Below are 24,028 nucleotides of genomic sequence, written 5' to 3' on the forward strand. Positions count from 1 at the left end.
AACAAAGCTTATTTGCCTGGTTATAAGGCATTTGTTTAGTTAGATGCAACTTCTGTTAAATCCTTTATAGGTTCTTGGCTATTTTTTTAATAAAAGAAAAGGCAAGTATTTATTTTCTGTCAAAATGATCACGTGTGGGGCATTTTTGGATACTTGAAATCAGTATCATAAGTAAAACAAGAATATATAAAATATTTCCAAATGCAAAACAGTGACAAAACATATGAAACAATGAATGCAGTTGTAAAGATGTGTATTTGACTATTAAAAAAAAAAAATCACCAAGTACAAATAATGGATCTACTACTCCTAAAATCAGTTATTCATTTTTTTTTTAAGCAAGCACATAACTTTTGGATTTAAAGATAAGGTAATAGAGTGGTTAAATATTTGGATACAACAAATTTCTGAAATGTAATATGCTTTCTATTTTCTCAAATATCTTTTAGACTATACATCTGTATCTTTATCTGTTTGTATCTATCTGTTTTTATCATATGTGCTCGACTGCTGTCATTCACCCTTTTATTCGAAATTGCTTTCTTAGAAACAGAGTTAATCAAAGACTCTGAAATAATTATTTATGTTAAATATCATGATGGTCTTAATTTTGTCCCTACACAGTTATAAAAAATTCATATGGCAATTAATATTAATATGACAATATTATGGTTGTGTACCATATTATATCAGGGAAAAAGTCAGGTTTGTTTTTTGTTTTATTTTTCCTTTATGAAACTTCTTTCCTAATCATTTCCATTTTCTAAATAACCTGGTTAAATGAAAAACCAAAATTGTTGAGTTTCAGTGAAACTAATCTTACACAAGAAAAATGTACATTTTTTCCACCATCAGTTGATACTAATGATTTCCAGTCAAAGGCAAAAATATCAGAACCTAGAAAAAAGGCTTACCAGGGGATAGTAAATACAATACAAAAAATAATAATAATAATAACTTTAGGCCTAAACTCTACCAAATCAGAGCCTAAATCAAACATATAAATATAAAACATATATGGCACAAACATATAAATTAATTTTATAGAATGGAGACTATAGATACATTGGTTAGGACACTAGATTTGGTCATATGTGAATGCATGTATTATCCATACATTCATTCATTCAAAAACAACAACAACAACAACAACAGCACTACCGGATACCTATTATTGTCTAAGAACTATACTAGGCATTACTGATAAAATGTGAGCAAGATGCTGATAAAGAAAGTACACTGCAATTGAAAGGTACAAGGCTTTACAAAACCATAAGGCTACAGAATTTGGTGATGTCTTCCTTAAAGAACTGACAAGTAAGTTGAGATCGCAAGGATGACTAGGAAGAATCAGACAAAGAAAACGAGGAGCAATTGATGAGGGAGGAGAATGCCTCTGCTCTGCTCTGCTCTGCTCTGCTCTGTAGTAGGAAGTATCATGGTGCATAGGAGAAAAAGAAGGAAGTCCACTGTGACTGAAATGGGAGCTGAAGACAGTGATGGAAAGGAGGACAGAAAGGTAAGTGAGAGACCGACCATGACATGGCTTGCATGGTAATATTAAGGATTTTTGTTTTCTGTCCTAAGAAAGTCATTGAAGGTTTTAATCAGGAAGGCAAGTTTCACCAATAATCATATAATTGTAATTTAATTCTAAAAAAGATACCTCTAGTTCATTCTAGAGGACATAGTAGGGGAAGATGGTGGGACAAGTCAAAATTTTGGAAGTTAGAAAATCTTTGCAGCAGTTCAGGTACGAACTATGTGGTTATGATAGATGTAGAGAGATAGTAAAAGATTTAAAGCATATTTAGTAAAAACAAAAAAAAAAGAGAGAAGGAGAGAGAGAGATTTAGTGATGGATTGAATGAGGGGCATAGGAGAATGGTGAGGGATGACTTCTAGGCTTCTCATTTTTACAGTTAGTTAAATGGTTTTGCTATTGTCTGAAATATAGAACTCTGGGCCAGCATGATTGGGAAGAAAAGGGGGAAGTTGATGAATTTAATTTTAGAAGTATTGAGTTGAAGCATCCCTCAAATGTCCAAGAGGAACTATCAGAGAATTAAACAAATATATACGTATGGTGTAGAGAGGTGAGCCTTGATGGAGATTTAAATTTGAAAGTTATCTGTACATAGTTGATACTTAAAGCTGTGAGTAATGATGAGTTTCCCAGGAGAGGAAGTATAGGGGGGAACTGTATAGAACTCACTTGAGGAACCCAGGCATTTGAGAAGAAAAGACAAGTGAGACCCATGTGATCTAAGAGGTAGGAAAATCCAGGAAAAGAGAGTATTGCAGAAAGGAAGGGAATTGGTGAATGTAGTCAGTGTTGTCTGAAGTGTGAATGAAAATATCTTTAGAATTTAATGATATGGAGATCATAGTTAGCTTAGTAATCCTGAAATGGGAGAGAAGTACGGATGAATACTACATGTACGCAGTGTTAGTTTGGATATATTGATATAAACATTAGGTTCAGGAAATTACTACATTTACTATATAATATGAAATGTGATGTAAAATGAGAAAAAAAATTTCATCTCATCAGCTAGTAAAGAGTTCTTTGAATACATTTACTATTTAAAATTGATAATTCTCCAGTATTCCAGGCACATGATATTACGTGGGCAACAACATAGGATGGTGGTAAGAATTTTGGCCCAGAAGTTATAATGCAATGAGTCAAAGCTACGTTTCACAAAACTAGAGGTATGCATTTTTGTGAACCTCAGTATCTTCCTGAATAACAGTTGTAATAGTAGTAACTCACTTATATCTCAGAATTGTTTTGAAGATTCAGAAAGGGAAAGAGAAAGGAAATGCATGGGATAGTATCTTTAATTTATAAAGCTATAAGTAAATAAACTATATAAGACATAAGTTGATCTTATTGTATATAATAATAATATGCTAAAAAGTGTCTCTACCTCTGTTTTGACACCCAGTATGCCATCCCATAAACTCTGCCTTTTACCTTATTATCTTCTGTGAATTTCCAGTACTGAATGAATTTCCTGTGTCTTATACATCTTCTTGTTTCATCACAGTGCCTAAGATAATACCTCTGACATGGTACATCATCAAAAATGTGTTTTTTATTTAAATCTCAAAAAAGGTGTTAGATAGGGGCGCCTGGGTGGCTCAGTGGGTTAAAGCCTCTGCCTTCGGCTCGGGTCATGGTCCCGGGGTCCTGGGATCGAGCCCCACGTCGGGCTCTCTGCTCAGCAGGGAGCCTGCTTCCTCCTCTCTCTCTCTGCCTGCCTCTCTGCCTACTTGTGATCTCTGTCTGTAAAATGAATAAATAAAATCTTAAAAAAAAAGGTGTTAGATAAATTTATTGTTCATTACATGTTCAGACATACCTAGAGAACTTCTGCTTCTGTACTAGTGTTCACACAGTAATCATTTCTTCCACTGGCTTTTAGAAGTTGTAATTAATTGAAGTAAGTAGTTACAAAGCAAATCAGTCACTACTGACAGATGGATCCTTTAAACCATGTTGACACACGTATCTGAAGTTAAAATGCTGGGAAACTATTATTAAATATACTTATTTGTTCTTTGAAACACAATTGTATTTTCTCTCCTTTCCCAGCTGCTCTCTTTTCTCCTACTGCTTCTACCTTCAGTCAGTTAAGGATGGCCACGTTTCGCTCCGTGCTAAAGGATATACACAGACTTTGCTTAATAAATACCAAGTTGAAACCTGACAGCAATCAGTTGTGCCCCTATCCAGATTGATGGGCCCTTTCCAGGAAGCTTTAATGTGCACATAAAATGTCAACTCTCTGAAATAATTTGCAGAAGATTAGTTCCATGGTGATTCAATTTGATAAGAATGGGTATTAAGAACTACCTCAGTGGACTTATTTGTACCAGGCTGGATTATTGGTCATTTCCATAAAGATCACTGAAGTGTAGATGATAAACTAGCAGGAGGAGTAGCTTTCAAACCACCAGCCCCCAACCATCCTGACCTGGCAGCCCTCTGATTGCTCAATGTTTTCAGTTTGCTTAATGTATTTCTCTGTTACATTTATGACCCAGGATTCAGATTTGCAGCTATCACTGCCAGCCTTTTGGCCTCGAATCCTAGTACCTGAATTCCAATTGTCTTCATCATATTTTATTTGTTTTTAAATGAGAGACCTGTACTATTGTTTGTCATCCAAAAACCAATAAACAGGAGGAAAATATCAAAATAGAAAATATCTTTTGCCTGGGAATGGTGGAATCATGGATGATGTTTCTGTTTTGTTTCATTTTTTTCATCAAATGTTCTTTGCTTTTCAAATTCTTTGGTCATCAGGAAAAAAATATCAAGGGAAATGTATTCAAAATGATGAATGAATACTAATACATCAGCCACACAGGTCCTTAAAATACCGAGAAATAGGAAGACGAGGAATTCTTCCAAACCTAGAAAAGATCCACTATCATTTTAGTTGAGACTATGAGTGTCATCAAACCATCAAACTTAATATATGAGAAAAAGTGTTAAGAGAGCACACACATAATGAACACTTACCCATAAATAAGGACACATAAAGAATATTTATCACAGCGTAGTAGCTTTTACTCCAAAGATCCGGGGACCAAAGGGTATACTTTTCAAATAACACCCAGTGATTATTTTCTGGAGCTGAGTTTTCATGAACCATTTGTTTTCACCTTCTAAAATCTTTGGAATAAAGCTCACATTCATCCATTTTATTATCTCTTTTTCACTTCCTTTTTTCATCTCTTTGAGCTTAGAAATTTTCTCCCCTCCCTTTCCCCTACACAACTCTCTTCAAATGTTTTCCTGCTTAAAGTTCAGGGAATACACTGAACTAAATTCTAGAAAATCAGAAAAAGCAAATTACAAAACTAGGTCTTCGATATATCATCATCCAGTACTTGGGTGACAACCCTCAAATTAAGTTTGAAATTAGTTTTTAATAAGAAACTTAAACAAGGATATGATTGCTGCTTACACACACCTCATGGGAAGGAGTGTGGTGACGATTATCTTAGATGAAAATACTGCATAACCCGATACCCACATACCCATGCGGCTGAAAGCTACATAAGGGAGGAACCCTGCTTTTAATCAATATTTACTTAGCACCTTCCTGAGTGTATACAATAGAATTGGTGCTGAAGAATGTTGGGGTTTCTCCACTAGATCTCTTACAAAAAGCATGAGGATCCCAACCTCTCCCAAGTGGTCCTCAGGCTGCAATCCTACTGCTTCCACTGAGATGCTGACCGCCCCCATGGTCGGAGGAGAGCCTTGTTTTAAACATGCGCTGTTGCTGGCGGGGTGATGGGGCTGCCACAGCTCTATTACACAGCCCTGGCTCTCAGGGCACCAACACTTTCCTCAGTTCCACCCATGCCCTTCCCCAGTAGTCTACGCCTCAGCATGCAAGAGACACACATGGTATGTTGAGGCCAGAAGCCATGATTATCTATTTTTCCTTTTTTTTTTTTTTAAGATTTTATTTATTTATTTGACACACAGAGAAAGATCACAAGTAGGCAGAGAGGCAGGCAGAGAGAGAGGAGGAAGCAGGCTCCCCACTGAGCAGAGAGCCCGATTCGGGGCTCGATCCCAGGACCCTAAAATCATGACCTGAGCTGAAGGCAGAGGCTTTAACCCACTGAGCCACCCAGGCACCCATCTATCTTTCCTTTTATACTTTATAAAGTTACCTTCACCCCTCACCCCAATTCTACCAGTGTTTTGGTGGGTTTAAATGGCACATAACATTTTCTCCAGTAACGGCATAGGAGTTCATGAAGCAGGTGGAGAAGGATTTGAGTGATCAACTTTATAGGATTGATATGAGAATTAAATGGCCCACAAAGCCTGTGCTGACAGGTAAAGATTGCTCCAGACTTTGCCATGCAAGAAAGGAGAACACCAGGAGGTCAACGTGCAGAGACAAAGACCCTTTGCTCTAGGAGGTCACCTAAACACAGCCTATAGACAAAGCATGCACCTCTTAGATCACAGGTGGCTGCCTGGGCTGAGAAAGCTTCCAGGACATTCGCACTGCAGAATGGTCAGGCATCCAAAGGCCTATACCCTTCCCCAAACCTTCCCTCACCCCCAGGAGCCTGTGTTACATTATAGCAAGCCAGGTATTAGGGCTGATTTCATGCTCTACATTAACACCAACAGCAAACCACATGGCACTACAATCATTTCTTCTTCCAAGCACGATACTCTTCTATGAGTCAAGGTTGATCCCACTAGATTCATCTTTACTTAAAAATGTTTATAAAGCACTTGATTTGAGCCAAGCGTGGTTCTAAATACTTGATTAGCATTCACCCATTTGATTATTACAATTCTAAAAACCGAGTACTTTTCTAACCTCTTTTCACAGATGAGGACACTGAGAAAGATTCCATTACTTGCTCAAGGTCACACAAAAAACAACCAAAAAAAGGAAGAGTCAGGCTTCAAACCCATGCATGCTGGCTCCAGTTCTGTGCTGGAAACTACTCCACTAAAGGCAGGCGCTCCCTCTCCTCATGAGAGCAGCTCCTTATGCCACGTAAACAGAACACCTGGCAAACCTGGCCAACCAGTTCACTGCACCTTCCAGGTTAGTCTGCAACCGCAGCCCACTGCATGGACATCACACGCTTGAACTGGCTTCAGCCACAAGAAATTGGCTACATATATTCAGCAATCCTTACCATTTTGTTCCTGCGCTGATGAAATTGTTCAGATGGGTATGTAACATCCTCCTGGGTACTTCTAAATATTCCTCTTCTATTTGTATTACCTTGTTTTGGTACAAAGCCAGACAGGTAGAAGAGAATACAAGGCCACAGATTCTGCAGCCAGACTGCCTGGGTGTGAATCCAGACAACTGCTTATTGTGTGACCTTAGGCAAGTCATACCTCTTTGTGGCTCAGTCTTCTCATGTGCAAAATAGGGGTAATAATTGAATTTACTTTATAGGGTTGATATGAGAATTAAAGTGTAAAAGGCATCTAAATAATGCTTAGTGTGTGGTAAGCATAATGCCAGTGTAAGAGTTATATAAATTTGTGTACTGTGCTATCAGTTTTTATGCTATTAGTTTGATTTTTGCTAATTATTGGGTAATTGTTATTCATATTTTTTTGCAGTTGTAGAGGTGCACAAAGAGTTTACTCATTGCAAAAATATATATATATACCATTTACCTGTACGTTGCTGGGAAGAAGTCAGTTAAAAGGTAAAGACTTAAAAATTAGGATATAGGGGCTCCTGGGTGGCTAAGTGAGCTGAGCCTCTGCCTTTGGCTCGGGTCGTGATCTCAGGGTCCTGGGATCGAGCCCCGCATTGGGCTCTCTGCTCATCGGGGAGCCTGCTTCCCCCTCTCTTCTCTGCCTGCCTCTCTGCCTACTTGTGAGCTCCCTCTCTCTCTCTGTCAAATAAATAAAATCTTTAAAAAAAAAATTAGGATATAGCACACATTTCTCTGTGTTGGTTAAAGCCCCCACTCTATGTGTAATTCCACCAAGACTTGAGATCCCTTTCTAATTATGTGGGAAGCACATCCACCAAATATTTTCAAGGGTAGAATACCCATGAGATACGGAAATTTTGGTGGATTTTTTTTAACCTTTTGGTTAATACACACACAGAATGAGAATCAAACATATTGAAATGCTCCAAACAAAACATATCCTTACCCATATTTCCATTTATGTTAGCCACTTAAAGTATAATAGCTTGACTTCTGAAATAATGGGCCCCAAAATGTATGTATATATACATATATATATTTACATAGCATAAGTAAGCATAAGTAAACATGGGTATAGAACATTTAATTTCTCATGGAAATGTTATTATTGAGTGGTATTTTAAAACTGATAAAGTGGTAGTATTTGATCATAAGTGATTAGTAATATGCTCACAAACTGAGGTCAAATGTAAGATGATTAGTCAAGTTATATCTAATATTGTTATAATCCTGTGCTATTTAGAAATGTCAACTGAGCAGTGACTTCAAAAAAATGACTCTCCATTTTCTTATCTTTCTTTTAAATGTCATAGGAAAGAGCAAAATAGGTGCAGGCTTGAGGGTATTTTGGGTTGTTTACAGTCTAAAGTTTTTATATATTAAAGTCAATATGTACTTGAGCCTCATTTATATAAAAATATATCCCCTGGTTTCAGTGAAATGTAAAACACAAACAAGTTGAAATGGAGCATAAGAAAGATTTAAAGAGGGGACAGTGAGAGAGAAGAGGGAACTTAAGGCCTCTGATTCTGCTTCACAGGCTTGTCAAGCTTTTGTCAGTTCTCCATCATACATTCAATTGGGATAGACTGGTACAAGGAATTGTCCTTTTGTATGGCTCTATTTTTTAATGTTATTTGACACGTTCAGACTCAGATTCATATCCTGGCTCTGGGAGCTCCTGACATACATTTGCAGATTTCCAAGGGAGTGTTGCAACTCCTTTCACGCAACATATATTTATCAAAAGTTTATTTTTTTAAAGATTTTATTTATTTATTTGACAGAGAAAACAAGTAGGCAGAGAGGCAGGCAGAGAGAGAGGAGGAAGCAGGCTCCCCGCGGAGCAGAAAGCCTGATGTGGGGCTTGATCCCAGGAATCTGGGATCATGACCTGAGCCGAAGGCAGAGGCTTTAACCCACTGAGCCACCCAGGCACCCCATATGTATAAAAAGTTTAAAATGTGACCGTCTCTGTGCTGGGTTTTGAGACAATAGAAATGTTCACAGAAACTGAGAAGAATATATGTGTTCATAGTCATAGTCACCCTGACAATTTATGTCAGAAATATCTATAAAGGATGTTGGAAGCTCATGGGAGAGATATCCAATTCAGAAGGGCTCACTTGGGAAAAGATACTGGAGGAAGGGAGACAACTCATCTGAGATTTGAAGTATGGGCTAGAGTTGGTTAACAATCTGAAGAATGGAGTAGTAACAAACACAAGCTTTGGAGTCATTGAATTTCAGTTCTCCCAATAACAAGTTGTTGGCTGGGATACCTGCCATACAGAGTTGTTCAGTGTATCCCCTGTACCAGTGTCTCCAGTCAAGGAATCAAGTAACAGCGAGCCCAAGCTCTACTTATTAACCCACAGCTTACGGAAAGGGCTGTGGCAGCTTAGAGGGAACATATTTTTCTGACTCACAGGCACATTTGGGACTAAAGACATATCTAATGTTGGATTAGTTAGTTCACATCATTAATCCTCAGATATCTAAAATGAAATTTATCGGACAACTCGGTGGCTCAGTCAGTTGAGTGACCAACTCTTGGTTTCAGCTCAGGTCATGGTCTCAGTGTCCTGAGTTCGAGCCCTGCATCAGGCTGCCCACTCAGTGGGGAGTCTACTTGAGGATTCTCTCTCTCTCTCTCCCTCTGCCCCTTCCCTGCTCTCCCTCTCTCTCAAGTAAATAAATTAATAAAAAAATGAATTTTATAATAGTAATTATCTCTTAGTATTGTGACACTTATGTGAAATAATCCTATAAATTTGCTTTGCATATACTTAGTAACAACACAACCAGTGTTATTGTCATCACAAGGAAAGATGAAAGGGGGAAGATAAACATGAATAAGAGTGGTTACCAATGCCAATATTCTTCCAGGTGAAAGTCTCACAATATGGGGAAAAAAAAAAGATAAAATATTCTGAGACGTGGAATAATCTCAAACATGAACTCTTCCTGACATCCTGAATTTAAAATAAGTTACTTTTCACTAGATAAAAGTTTTTCTTTACTTCTTATATATATATTTTTTTTACTTTCTATCCACTTTTTTATTTCTACTTAGAATTTTTATTTATTCTCCTTTCCTTTCTCACTCAGTGTATAACAGCACACTGACAGTCTTGCTCATGAATATAGCTAGCAGCAACTAAAAAGCTTCAAAGCCCACAAACATCCTTATAGTAGCCACTGAACTTTTATATGTATATATAGATGGCTTTGAATCTGCTAATAGATAAATAAATAAACTTTAATTTTAATTTTTCAATAAAATAAAGAATGAAATTTCAAATATCATACACTTTGCCCCTGCTGATTCTGTTTTTTCCTCTGGAACTACTCAGACCAATGCCAGTGCCAAGGAAATGACTCTTTCTGATTAGAAAATAAATGGAAATTGAAGATCTGTCACAATGTATCCAGTAGAACTGCACAAAGCAAAATAATTCTTCAACTCTGTGATGAAAGGATGAGCTCCCTCTGTGATCATCACTTCCTGGGATTGAAGAGTTCATGGTTGTGTGGTTTGAAATTAAACTGAGTTCAAAAGTGTGAATTTTTTTTTTCTATTTATCTGTTGAGGGAAGAAAACTGAAAGGACCATACCAGTAAGATAAATTTGTATGACTATGCAGCATAAGTCACCATTAGTAGCTTAAGTAAGTAACTTCTCATATCATTATATTACGTAGAAGTCCATACAATTAAAACAGAGACATTATTGTGATTTTAGTCTACATATTTTGATCTTTAGTATTCTGTTATATCATTATTATATTCATGTTGCTGAGTATATATGAAAATTTCCTAAATGTATTATTGGAGGCTATGACATATAGCAGTCATTGCTAGTTTATATAGAATATTAAATAAAAATAACAGGAAACAGGGAAACATTTTTATGGTAAATTAAGTGGCAGATGTAAAAAAGAACATCTTTGTGGCTACTTCCAAGAGTTTAATACTGAGATAGAAAAACGTGGTGTTATTCATCAAAAACATAGCATGTTTATGGATGGGTGGGAGATTACATGTATCTCCTCCAACTTTCTGCAATGGTAAATACAGGCTAATAAGAAATAATAAAACAATAACAGCATGGATTTCAGATAGGAAAATGTGTTACTTTACAATAGTGCAAAGTTTTCATCAAATTAAAAACTAATTAGAAAATATTCTCAAAAATAAGACACAAGTTCTTACTTTGGAACTACAACTTTCTTACCTTTAATCATTCATTCAGTGTTTCACTCATGATCTTTTATGGCTATATTTCAAATTGTATTTATCTAAAAATAATGTTGGGCCAATTATTGATCTTTTGTTTCTTAATGATAATACTTTTTCTTTCCTTCTACCATTTCCCTTACTAGTTTATGAAAAGATTGTTGCTTAATTTTACAATGCTGCCTTTGGGAAAATATTTTTTTAAAAAGGGGGTAGTGATTGGGTGGCTCAGTCGGTTAAGTGTCTGCCTTTATCTCGGGTCATAATCCCAGGATCCAGGGATCGAACCCCGCATCAGGCTCCCTGCTCACCAAGGAGCCTGTTTCTCCCTCTCCCTCTTCCTATTGCTCCTCCTACTTGTGCTCTTTCCCTCTCTGTTAGATAAATTAATTAATAAAATCTTTTAAAAAAATACTGCCTTTATGGGTGCACAATATTTAGGTGCGATTGTAACTAAACAAGAAGAGAGAAAACATGCATACTGTGACAGAGGCTAAGATAGGGATACCATAACTACAGGGAATTTGCATCTACCTTCTTTTTTTTTTTTTTAAGATTTTATTTATTTATTTGAGAGAGAGACAGTGAGAGAGAGCACGAGCGAGGAGAAGGTCAGAGGGAGAAGCAGACTCCCCATGGAGCTAGAAGCCTGATGTGGGACTCGATCCTGGGACCCCGGGATCATGACCTGAGCCAAAAGCAGTCGTCCAACCAACTGAGCCACCCAGGCGTCCCTGCATCTACCTTCTTGTGGAGAAGGTGAGAGAGACTTAATTTATATGAAGATTGTTATTTTGTTAGCAGAGGCATATTGTTTATACTTGTCATGTCAGTTCAACACAGTTGTAGAATGATATATTCCAATGCTGAGTAACCGAAACAGTGTATTGATTATTTATTAATGTTCTCTGAGCTCCAAATAGAAGGCATAGAAGGAGACTGGGATGCAGGAGGAGGGAAGAAGGACGTCCTTCTCTGTTTGATGTCCTAGATATCATTGCTTAATAGTAGCTGTTTTCTCCAACCCATGTAGGCAGTTCTCCCCAAGCTTCTTTTGACACTTAGAATGAGTCTCATCATTCTTCCTTAGTGGGACCAGCCATAGACAAATTACATTTCCTTCTCCAGGATCTAAGTTCCAGGTCAGTGGTTCCCTTTCTCAGGGATTCTAGGATCTGACAATATAAATTCTTTTTATTGGTAGTGGTGTTGTAAATTCTTTTTGTTGTTTTTGTTGTTCTCCCAGACCTGTTTTTCAGTAGGTATTATTTCTGGGTTATTTCTGTTTTGTTTTTCTGCTCATGTAGGCTTCCATCAGATTTTTAACAAACTCTCTATATTAAATACCTTCTTTTTTTTAAAGATTTTATGTATTTATTTGACAGATAGAGATCACAAGTAGGCAGAGGGTCAGGCAGAGAAAGAGGGGGAAGCAGGCTCCCCGCTGAGCAGAGAGCCCAATGCAGGGGTCATCCCAGGACCCTGACCATGACCTGAGTCGAGGCAGAAGATTTAACCCATATATTAAATATCTTCTGTTGAAATATATGTATGGTTTTCATTTTCCTCATGGACGTGAATCAATAGAAATATATATTTTTTAAAGATTTTATTTATTTATTTGACAGTGAGAAATCACAAGTAGGCAGAGAGGCAAGCAGAGAGAGAGGAGGAAGCAGGCTCCCCGCTGAGCGGAAAGCCCGATGTGGGGCTCGAACCCAGGACCTGGGATCATGACCTGAGCCGAAGGCAGCGGCTTAACCCACTGAGCCACCCAGGCGCCCCTCAATAGAAATATTTAAACCAAAGTATCTTACTGTTTGTCAAAAATAGTTGAATTTTTATTATGAACTTTTACTATACTATAAATCTGCACATACTTTAAAATCACATATAGAAAATGCCACATCATACCAACCTTCAAATACTAAAATTCAATTTACCTCATAATTTTGATACTTGGATATATGACAGATTTAACTTTTTGTGACTCATGAAGAACTGCGTACTTCCCAAAGAGATAATTTTGGTAGGAAAGAATTGGCTGAAATACAAGGTTTCTATTTTAAAATTAGTCAAAAAATAAGCAGAAAAATTTGTATCAGTGATATTATTTTGAAAACATTGCAATTTGGAAATAAATATTAATTTATTTTGAAATTCTCTGAAAATCATCATCTGTTCACTTGAAATATTTTGAAGAAAATAAAGTGATGGGAGCGTCACTTTAGATAGTTCATTTCTTGAAAACATTCTTTGAAACAAAAATGCAACTTAATTCTGTGAATAAATAATTTGGAAAGACATTAGAAAACAGAGCAAAAGCAAAGGAGGAAAATATTCCAAGTTATACGTTCATTAAGTGATTCTTTAAAAAGTGGACAAATCTGAATAGAAATAGTAGAATAATAAAGACTGAAAAGTTGCCAGTTTTCACGAACCCATTTCCTGAAATATTTCACTAATGTATCATGAAAAAACTAACAGGCAATAAGATGACACTATATATCATAAATAACAAAAATGCACGAAATGCTGTCATAATTAAAGAAAGATACTTGGATATCATTAACATCAAAGCAACAGTTGGTACCAAATTATGCATGGTTGTAAAAATATATTTTCAGAAAACAAAAGCAACAATAAACAAACAAAACACTGATTTAATAGAAAGCACAGGGACGCCTGGGTGGCTCAGCGGGTTAAAGCCTCTGCCTTTGGCTCAGGTCATGATCTCAGGGTCCTGGGATCGAGCCCCGCATCAGGCTCTCTGCTCCGCGGGGAGTCTGCTTCCTCCTCTCTCTGCCTGCCTCTCTGCCTACTTGTGATTTCTATCTGTCAAAAAAAAAAAAAAAAAAGAAAAAAGAAAGCACAGCTCTACTTGTAATGGTGATGATGGGAAAGATAACACTGAGAGACTTCTAGCCATGGTAGAGGAGTGATATGGTCACATTAAATGCTTTCAGATATCAATTATACATATTGGAGGGGGCACCTGGGTGGTTCAGTCCACTAAGTGTCTGCCTTCATCTCAGGTCATGATCTCAGGGTTTTGGGATTGAGCCCCTCATTGGGCTCCCTGCTTCGTGGGAGCCTGCTTCTGCCTCTCTCTCTGCCTGCAGTTGCCCCTGCTTGTGCTAACTCTTTCTCTCTCTCTGTCAAATAAATAAATAAAATCTTTTAAAAAAATATTAATTATACACATTGGATAAAAATTGTCAAAATACTATTTAAAGTGTACAAAAGCAGACCGAAGTTGTAGATGGAGTTAATCTCAAAAAATCTAACTGAAAGAAGTAAAAGAATTATGAGATTGTTTCTTCCTTTTGGGAATTTGCTAGAAGAGTATAATCACATTGGCTAACCAGCCGCACATAATTAGGAGACAATGATGTACAAATTTACAAATTAGCCCCATTCCCGGTATTATTTGATTTGCTAACCATTTTTTTATTTGTATCTACTTTGTTTTATACATTTGTACATTTGATGAAGCAATCCACATTAAATCTTTTAGGGGGAATAATTTAATAAGTAAATAAATATATAAAAATCATCTTACGTATTTCAAAGGAATTAATAGAGTAGGTCCACTCAAGTCAAAAGGAAGTAGAGGTCATGCACAGGGTTGTTTATGTTTGTCACTAGTGAATACTCATTATGCCTCATTAACATGACAGCTTTTCTCTCCATTCAGTTATCAGGTAAATAATCCCTCATCCCCTCAACTGAAGTAGCTTTCTCTCTGCATTCACCCCATCTTACTCCATCCATAACACGTTTTCTCTACTAAATAACTGAAGTCCACTACTTTCAAGCCATTCTGCTAATCATTCAGCTCGATAATATGTTATCCACACTTTCATTCAAGTACTGTATCCAATACATCACCACAGGTATTTTTATTTTTATGTCTATTTGTTTTTGTTTATTTTAACAAATAACTTCATATACTTAGCACCTTATGCCTCAAATATTTCTTTGTAAACTACCAGTTTTCTTCTCTTTTAAGGCTTTTATTGTCTTAACCGTGTCATAATCATGTCCCATTGTTGCCCAATGCGTGTATACACCGCTACAAGATGAATTTTTCAAGCAAACAAAAAGATTTTCTATTTTTAAACTTCTGCTGTTTCCATTTCATCTATTCTATAATGCCTGACACTTTCAATCCCTTCATAAAGTTTTCCAAAATCTCACCTGATTCTAAGCAGAAAAAGCATAATTCCTGCTTTTCTCAAGCCAAACCTATTCCTCCAGCCCTACCATTATTCTCATCCTCTCTTACTCCTCACTATTCCTAACAAAAAAGAATATGTTATCCAGATTTGGGATCCATTGAATTTGCTAACATTCCTCCCTTTACCTATATTAAAACAATATATTTTTTAAAAGACACACTCAGTCCCCATCTTGTCAAGCATTCTTTATCAAAATTTATTAGTCACGATAATAATACTATTGACTTTATTTTCTTTATTATGAATCTGATTGCTTAATTACATGTGGATTTGTAGTCTTTCCACTTAACTTAATCATCACTGTCTCATCTGTCTATCTTGGTGGAAGCTCCTAAACAGAATTCTTGGAGGTAACCATTTCTTAAATCTACATATGATTGGTCAAATGCTCTACATATAGATGGTACCTAGCAAATATCATATGCATAAACACAGTTATTACGCATGTCAACTAACAACATCTGACAACAACTTAATTCATTTTGATCAAGAGCTCTTTGGTAGACTTATTTGGAATGGACAATCAAATGAATATTTGGAAAGAAAAAAATTTTAAATCAAAATTGTCAAAAGAAAACCACAGCAAGAGGTCTTCCAAATGTGCCTTTGGAAAAAAAAAAAAAATACCATATGGTTTTAACAACAACAAAACCCAATTCCAGATAATTTTGTGTGTCTAACAGATTGGAGTTTTATCACAAATATGTTGGTTAGCTACTGTATTCATTTGAGTGTGATTAACTTCTGGATTGTGGCAAACCTGTTTATGTATGAAATTATGGTTTGGAATGATCACACGTTGGCTTGCGATTCAATAATTTGGATTGCATATAGAAAATCCATGTGCATATGGTATGAATGCTACTTGCAAAAAATATGATTCATAAGAAATGATAGTGTGAGGTTGCGGTGACTTGGTAAATTTGCTGAGAACTTCTTTTGTGACATATGCCCCCAAAATAGAGTTTTAAATCCTAAATTTTATTTTCTTCATAGATTATAATCAAAAAATATGAAACCAACTCTCTTGAATTCTTTTCTCAATCCTTTACCTTAATAATTTAAAAAAAATTATAGAAGATATTTTTTAAAATGTTGTTGACTAGTCTATGTTCTTATATATAGAATATTTGTAGCATTCACATTGCGTGACTTTTAGGAACTTAGTAAAATTAAGACAAACCTTCAATGTGTTGAAGTCTGTGCAACACTGGTTAAGTGAAGGAAGGCTTTGAACAAAATGTTTACAAAGGTTTTTTTAACAACCATTTTCTTTAGTTTCTTAGATAGAATGCCATTTTAGTTAGTTAATTGGACTAATTAGTTAATTGGACTATTTATAAAGACTTCGATTTCTGGGAATTTGGAGGAAAGCAATAGCAAAAAATTCTTCTGAGAGAAAACACCTCAAAATGTTTGATTTGATGTTTAACTTTTATTTATTTTTTATTTATTTATTTTTTAAATATTTTATTTCAGAGAGAGAGAGAGCATAAGAGGGGGTAAGGTCAGAGGGAGAAGCAGACTCCCTGCTAAGAAGAGACCCCAATGTGAGACTCCATCCCAGGGCCTTGGGATCATGACTTGAGCTGAAGGCAGGTGCTTAACTGACTGAGCCACCCAGGCACCCAATGTTTAACTTTTAAACCAACTGTAAATCAATAATAAATACAGCGTATGAGTCATTGAATTTTCTATCACAGAACTATATTTCACTATAAAAATGTATGTGTTGCCCACCAATCACTTATGTTCAATACCTTGAACATAATCTTTTCCTACCCACGCTCTTGTTGCCATCCGTGAAGTTATTCTCTCACAGTATCCAGGGTGTAACACATTTTTACAAGAGAGATATAACAAAGGCAAAGTACTTCAACCTTTTCTAATATAACAGGATGAAAAAATCAGTGCTGTATTTTTATCCTCCTCACTATAAACCCTGCCAACCAGAAAAGACTCAAAAGTGCTATAGGAAATTAATTCTGCAGTTACTGAGTACTTACCAAATACCGAATTAGCTCCTAAATTTTATAATGAAAAAGTACAGTGACAGTTCCTTTGCATAGTTTTCAAAGGTAGCAAATAATGTTGTCCCTTCTGATTTGACATCTTTCCTGGTATGTTCCCGATAGTGGCAACTATTAAAAAGAACTATACTCTATAAATAGCATAAAGTCAAGAACCACATACTGACTTTAGAAAACATACAATGCCTATTATCATGGAGTGGCCTATAGTATTTTTTTAATAATTTAATTTTAAATAGTAAATCTAATCAGTGCATGACTGCTTTTTTTTAAATTCCATTTACTGAATATCATGTGAGTTGGTGGGTTCCAAGTTTTGTTTTGACTTGAAAAATTTTTTTTTTTAAAGATTTTATTTATTTATTTGACAGAGAGAGATCACAAGTAGACGGAGAGGCAGGCAGAGAGAGAGAGAGAGAGAGGGAAGCAGGCTCCCTGCTGAGCAGAGAGCCCGATGCGGAACTCGATCCCAGGACCCTGAGATCATGACCTGAGCCGAAGGCAGCGGCTTAACCCACTGAGCCACCCAGGCGCCCTGACTTGAAAAATTTTAATAAAGGACATTTGAGTGTGCTTGGAAGTAATACCAGAGGGCACTGGGTAGCTCAGTTGTTAAGCCTCTGCTTTCTCTCAGGTCATGACCCCAGGGTCCTGAGATGGAGCCCTACATAGGCCTCTCTGCTCAGCGGGAAGCCTGTTTCTCTCTCTCCCACTCCCCCTATTTGTGTTCCCTCTCTCACTGTGTCTCTGTATGTTGAATAAATAAATAACAATCTCAAAACAAACAAACAAAAAAGAAGTAATACCAGATATATGACATGAAAAAACAAAAAGTTACTTAGGAGATTTTGAGAGTGATTGTGGCTTTAAAAGAAGTACAGCATTTCTTTCAAGACTTTCATATTTTAGAAAAATTTTAGATTCCTAGCAAAACTAAGAAGAAGGTATGGAGATTTCCCATATATTTAGTGCCCCCTCACATGCATATCCTCCATTATCAATTATCTTCCAATATCATGCTACATGCGCTATAATTCATGAACCTATATTGACACATCATAATCACCAAAAGTGCATAGTTTATACTAGGGTTCGCTCTCAGTGTTGTACATTCTATGGCTCTGGATAAATATTCAATGGCTCATATGCATCATTTTAGTATCACAGAGAGTACTGTCACAGCCCTAAAAGCCTTCTGTTTTACCTCTTCAACCCTTCTAGGTCTCTGCCCCAAACCGGGCCATCACTGATCATTTTGCTGTCTCCACAGTTTTACTTTTTCCAACCACCCATATAGTTGGAATCATAAAGCATGTAGTCTTTCAGATTGGCTTTCTTTTCCCAGATTGGCTTCTTTCACTTAGCAATATGCATTTAAGCTTCCTTCATGTTTTAGTATTGTTGTTTGCTTTTATTTGCAATATTCAAGAGAGGATAACTAGTTCACTGAAAATTTTAAAAGAATAAAATAGAATAATCTACATATGTATTCATAAATCCTGATGATACAGACAAAGATGATGAAGATGATGGGAAATGTATGCTAAACTTAGCATTGCACTTTGAATTGTAGGCTTTCTTTTGTTTTGGTTATCTAAAAGGCGCATTCCCTGAGCAAGAGGGAATTCTCCAGCAGTCTGTTTTTGTACTTGATCTACATGATCAGCTGTCCTGGGTCTCCAGTCTGCCAATCTACAATGAAGATTTTCAACTAGCCAGTGTCCATAGTCACATGAGTCCATTCTTTATAATAAATATCTTTTGCCATACATACACTTCCTAATAGTTCTATTTTTCTGGAGAACATTAATACACCTACTTTTTCATTAATTTACACTCCAAACCTGGAATCTCAATCTCTCTTGCTATCATCTATTTATCTATGTGTGTGTGCATATATGAATGTGTATATATATGTGTGTGTGTGTGTGTGTGTGTGTGTGTGTGTGTGTGGATATGCATATGATAGAGGTCATGATAGATAAATATTAATATAGATATATACAGATGATATAGATGGATATAGATGCATATACAGATACAGACATGGCCAGGAATCTTTGAACAAACCTATCTCTAGTGGTCTAGGGGATTTCATATTTTCCATGTTTTTTTCATGTTATTTTCCATGTGATGATGCTTTGTCATCTATGAATACTTGAAATTGGTAAATTGTCACAAAGAAAGTCTGATAGAACCAGGCTTAAGCCATTCCATTCCCATGAGGCAATTTAAGTCAGTTATAACAGGGAAATGGAATGAAAGGACACAATGTTCCTTTGTCTTTGTTTCCCACATTATGTCATGAGAAATTCTTTCATGCTTGCCACGTTGTGATATCTCTGATGGTGAATAGAGAAGCCAGCCCCTTAGTGATGCAAATGAGAATGAAAAAGTTGTAATTAGATGTCATCACAGTCAATCATCTAGGCATAAAGGAGAGAGGGAGGTTATCTCAAAGGAGAGAAGCAGTGTGTCCAGATTGTGTCCATAGAAACACAATCTCTTTGTCTACCCTCCTCAAACACAGGGTCTGGAATCGAGGATCAGTAACCAAAACTGTTAAGGGAATAGACTTCATCATCAGAAGAAAAGAAAACAAGCCTCCGTGGTTGTATTTATCATCCCATACTAGCTTTGTTTGGAGAAAAAACTACCTTCGTTTAAAAAAAAAAATTACTTCTGATCTGCCTCTTAGCTTTCTAGTGTTTCAGAGTCTCAACTGATAAAAGAAACTGATTTATTAACAGAAAACTTGGCAAATTAAAAGGTATCTTTCCTAGTATCCTTCCATAATTCCCTTAAAACAGTGAGCTTATCCTAACTCTAAAGATAAACCTTGTGATTTTAAGGGATTAAATAAGATCACCCAGCTTCTAAGTGGCCATGCACTGATTTCTAAAGAAGTCTGATTTTAAATCCCAGGCATTTTGGCTACATACAGTACACTCATCACTAAGCCACTGTCTTTCTGTTTCTCCCTGCTGGAATAAAAATGTCACAAGGCACATTGCTATGTGCTATATACGTATGTGCTACATATACATCTACCTATAAGGGAAACACTATTCAAGTTAATAAATAGAACATTATCTATGTCTTTTTGTTTTTTAAACTGTCTCATTTGTGTTTTCCATTGGGAAATCAACTAAGCGAGGAAGCAAAAGCAATTGTTATTTTGAGTAAAATAATGTACTTTTGTAAAATTTCATGGTTCATTCAGGACTTGAAACTTTCCTCTGCTATGAGCCTTGGCCACAGACCGCTGAGCAGACCGAACCTGAAAAGAACATTATTTACTTTTGTCAACATTCAGTACTTAAGTATTTAAATATTTCATATGAGATTTTTTTGGTATTAGAATACTTGAGATGACTTCTTAGTGTTCTGAATGAAATCAATAACCTGTGACATTTACTGCTAGAAAGATAAAAATAATATAAAATAATCAAAATAATGATAACATGAATGTCTACAGTACCTTTCCTTCTAATCCTCTATTAAAACTTTCTTACAATAAGTTCATCAACTCATAGAAGGCTTCTTTATCCCAGGACTATAGCATTTTGTGTCTGTGAATGAACTACATTTTGGTTTAAGAACATTATTAAACCATGGGTCTATGTTTAAATGTCAACCTTGAAATGTATTGCATTTCAAAAAGTCAATAAGGTTTCAATTTACTTTTGGTAAATATATCTTTTATTGGGAGGAAAATAAGAAACTGTCAGAGGATCGATTCTCATGTGGTCCCTAATATACTATTTTTTTCTAATTTATGTAGAGCCTTATAAAAAGAACACTTTCTGTTTGTCAGCGACACTGTCACTAATGTCACTAATGACATTATCTTAGATTTGTGTATGTGTGTTTCCAAATTCTTGAAAATCAAGTAATTATAATCTGTTCTTTCCTAATGATAAAATTTTTGGCCCATTGTCTGTCTGGGTTTTTTTTGTTTATTTTACTCATATAGCATATAAAGCCTTGTATTATGAACCAAAATGATGTGCCCCATATATTTATAAAAGGTTTCCTTTTCTTTTTTTTTTTTTTCTGATTCTTTTATCGCTTGAAAACATATGACTTACAATTTTCCTTTGTGTGTATAGTATGGATGTGTGTTGGTGTGGGGAAGAGTTTAGGAGTAACCTGCTAGGCACCTAGAAAGATTTGTTTTTCTTGTCAGTTAAATAATACCATTGTCTGACTCCGATCTTTTCCACCTGCAAAGAAATGCCAGTCCATGTCTCGAGAGGGACAGAGTTCAGGGAATTATTTCTTCTGATAAACCTGCAGTTGACTCTCTTGGTCTATTTTGAAGAAACGGGTCAGATTGGTGAAATGTCATTTTTGTTGTTTGTCTTTTGCAGTTTGTAAACTTGGAATGCTGCAGAAGTGTAAGAGCCAAGAGCAATGCTGGCACGGCTATAAGGTCACCAGTACCTTAACACATGCCAAAAGTGGGATGGTGGGTCTCAAAGCACTGTAAGTTCAGGGGAAAATATATCAAAAAGTTTGCAGGCTGAGTCTTTAAATTCAGTAATTATGTGAAATTATTCTACGAAACTGAACTGTGCTCATTTAGTGTTGTGCTTCTGTAGCTGCTAATATCCTCTCAAAATATGGAACTCCTGTTTCACTAGCAGATGTGAGCTAGGCGTGAACTATATGTTAAGGATATCAATACTTGGTTTTCACTAGAAAGATTTAGATGCTACTGAGGATTTGGAGATAAAGCAGACTCTGTCAGCAACCTTGCCACGAACACAAATATCTACCAGCTTAACTGTTTTATATTAGCTATTCAACTGCCTAAAATTACTTTTTAGAGCTTGTGATTCTCCAGTCAGTGTGTATAACCACCAGGACCACCACCTTCATCATGACTCATGATTTTATTCCTAGGACTACTCCAAGGTCTTTAGCTACCACATGTCATTTAATCTTCACCAAAACTTTAAAGGGTAGGAACTATAATTATGCCCATTTCACAGATAAGAAAATGGGGACATGGAAGCTCTAAGTCACTTGTTCAAGATCCAACAGCTAATAAAGATAAAAGCAAAACTCGAACTCAGGAATTCTGGCTCCAGTGAAAAGCCTGCTTCTAAATGTGAACATAATTATACTTTAATTGAAAAAAGTATTAGTTTCCTTGGGCTGCCATAGCAAAATGCCACAAACTTGGTGGTTTAAAGAACAGAAATTTATTTTCTCACAGTTCCAGATGCTGGAAGTCTGAGGATGGGGTGCCAGTACAGCTGGTTTCTGGTGATATCTCTCTCTTCGGTTTGCAGACAGCAACTTCTCTTTGGGTTCTCATGTAGCCTTTCTTTTGTGTGCACAGAAAGACAGAGAAGTTTCTTGTATATTTCTTCATTTTCTTATAAGGACATCAGTCCTATCAGATTAAAGTCCCACCCTTATAACTTTTTTAATGTTAATTACCTTCTTCAAAGTCCTATCTCCAAATATAGTAACACTTGTGGTTAGTTATTCAACACATGAATTGGGGGGGGGGCACAATTTAGTCTATGACAAAAGGCACATAAATTTAATATTCAATACTATCAAAAAATTTCCCTAGAAATATAAACATTAATTTACATTTGTTCAACTTATTTTATTTCTAACCAGATCAAAAAGATCTTATGGTTCCATTAATACAGAATCTAGGCGCGCGCAGCAACCGCAGACGCCTGTCGCCCAGTGGGCTGCTCGCCACGGGCGGAGCCTCCCCAGGAGCCTGCGCGCTGCGGCCGCCGCGCCTGCGTAATGCAGCGGGGCGACAGTCGGGGTCACCCTGAGCTGCGGACGGTGCGGCAATGCTGAGCAGGTTCCTGGGCCCGCGCTACCGCGAGCTGGCCAAATACTGGATGCCCACGGCAGGCATGTGGGGCGCCGTGGGCACCGTGGGGCTGGTGTGGGCCACGGACTGGCGGCTGATTCTGGACTGGGTGCCCTACATCAACGGCAAGTTTAAGAAGGATGATTAAACCGACCCCCCTCGGACTCCTCCGGAGAACAGGAGCCAGGAGTGGTGCTCACCCTGCCTTGTCCCCCCTCCAGCCATCTGCTGCTGCTGTCTCCTTCCCTGGGAGCCCCTGCAGTGTCCGGACCAGCCCACGCCCTCAGCACGGGCCTTGAGGAAAGTGACAGCGTGACTGAGGGCTGTTTCTGACGGTAGTTTCCTTGTTTGAATGCACACAGCATTAAACTTGCTCTGAAACCTGGAAAAAAAAAAAAATACAGAATCTAAACAAACAAACAAACAAAAACCTACTGTGGTGACCTCTCTAAGCTGAAAAGAGGTCTATAGCCTCATGGACAGTCAATACCTAGACTGTATTTTAAAATGTAAATAGTACATAATCTAGATTTTAAAGTGGGAAGATGATATTGGGTAAGCAAGAAGGCAGAGTAAGTGTTGAGAAGATAAAATATTTTCTAGTTTCATCCTTTTCAATAAATGTATTATTAGTAATTTTACCTGATTATAAAAATTTTGGAGGTAAAATTCACTGCCAACTAAAAATATGGTTCTGGGGCGCCTGGGTGGCTCAGTGGGTTAAGCCGCTGCCTTCGGCTCAGGTCATGATCTCAGGGTCCTGGGATCGAGGCCCGCATCGGGCTCTCTGCTCAGCAGGGAGCCTGCTTCCCTCTCTCTCTCTCTCTGCCTGCCTCTCTGCCTACTTGTGATCTCTCTCTGTCAGATAAATAAATAAAATCTTAAAAAATAAATAAATAAAAAAATAAAAATATGGTTCTGATTAC

The 24,028-nt window shown here is 36.8% G+C and overlaps 1 protein-coding gene and 1 long non-coding RNA gene across 3 annotated transcripts; both read left to right on the forward strand.

Moving 5' to 3' along the window:
* The first annotated feature begins 1,236 nt into the window (after positions 1-1,236).
* On the forward strand, positions 1,237-10,871 carry LOC125094378 (uncharacterized). Of its 2 annotated transcripts, none has more exons than XR_007125490.1 (4): positions 1,237-1,317; positions 6,384-6,735; positions 9,535-9,630; positions 10,098-10,871. It is a non-coding gene; the product is annotated as an uncharacterized LOC125094378 (long non-coding RNA). The 2 variants fall into 2 exon arrangements; XR_007125491.1 differs by having other exon boundaries at positions 6,384-6,605.
* Positions 10,872-23,011: 12,140 nt separating this feature from the next.
* LOC125094379 (cytochrome b-c1 complex subunit 10) lies at positions 23,012-23,487 on the forward strand. The gene is made up of 2 exons (XM_047719967.1): positions 23,012-23,274; positions 23,324-23,487. Exon 1 carries the CDS (start codon positions 23,080-23,082, stop codon positions 23,248-23,250), a length of 171 nt encoding a protein of 56 aa, XP_047575923.1. The 5' UTR covers positions 23,012-23,079; the 3' UTR covers positions 23,251-23,274; positions 23,324-23,487.
* The last annotated feature ends 541 nt before the right edge of the window (positions 23,488-24,028 follow it).

The sequence above is a fragment of the Lutra lutra genome, chromosome 2 (assembly GCF_902655055.1).
Source record: "Lutra lutra chromosome 2, mLutLut1.2, whole genome shotgun sequence".
In the NCBI taxonomy this organism is placed as follows: Eukaryota; Metazoa; Chordata; class Mammalia; order Carnivora; family Mustelidae; genus Lutra; species Lutra lutra.

Excerpts from the sequence above, each read along its gene's own strand:
- LOC125094379 (XM_047719967.1), top strand. The coding sequence starts at position 23,080 with ATGCTGAGCAGGTTCCTGGGCCCGCGCTACCGCGAGCTGGCCAAATAC.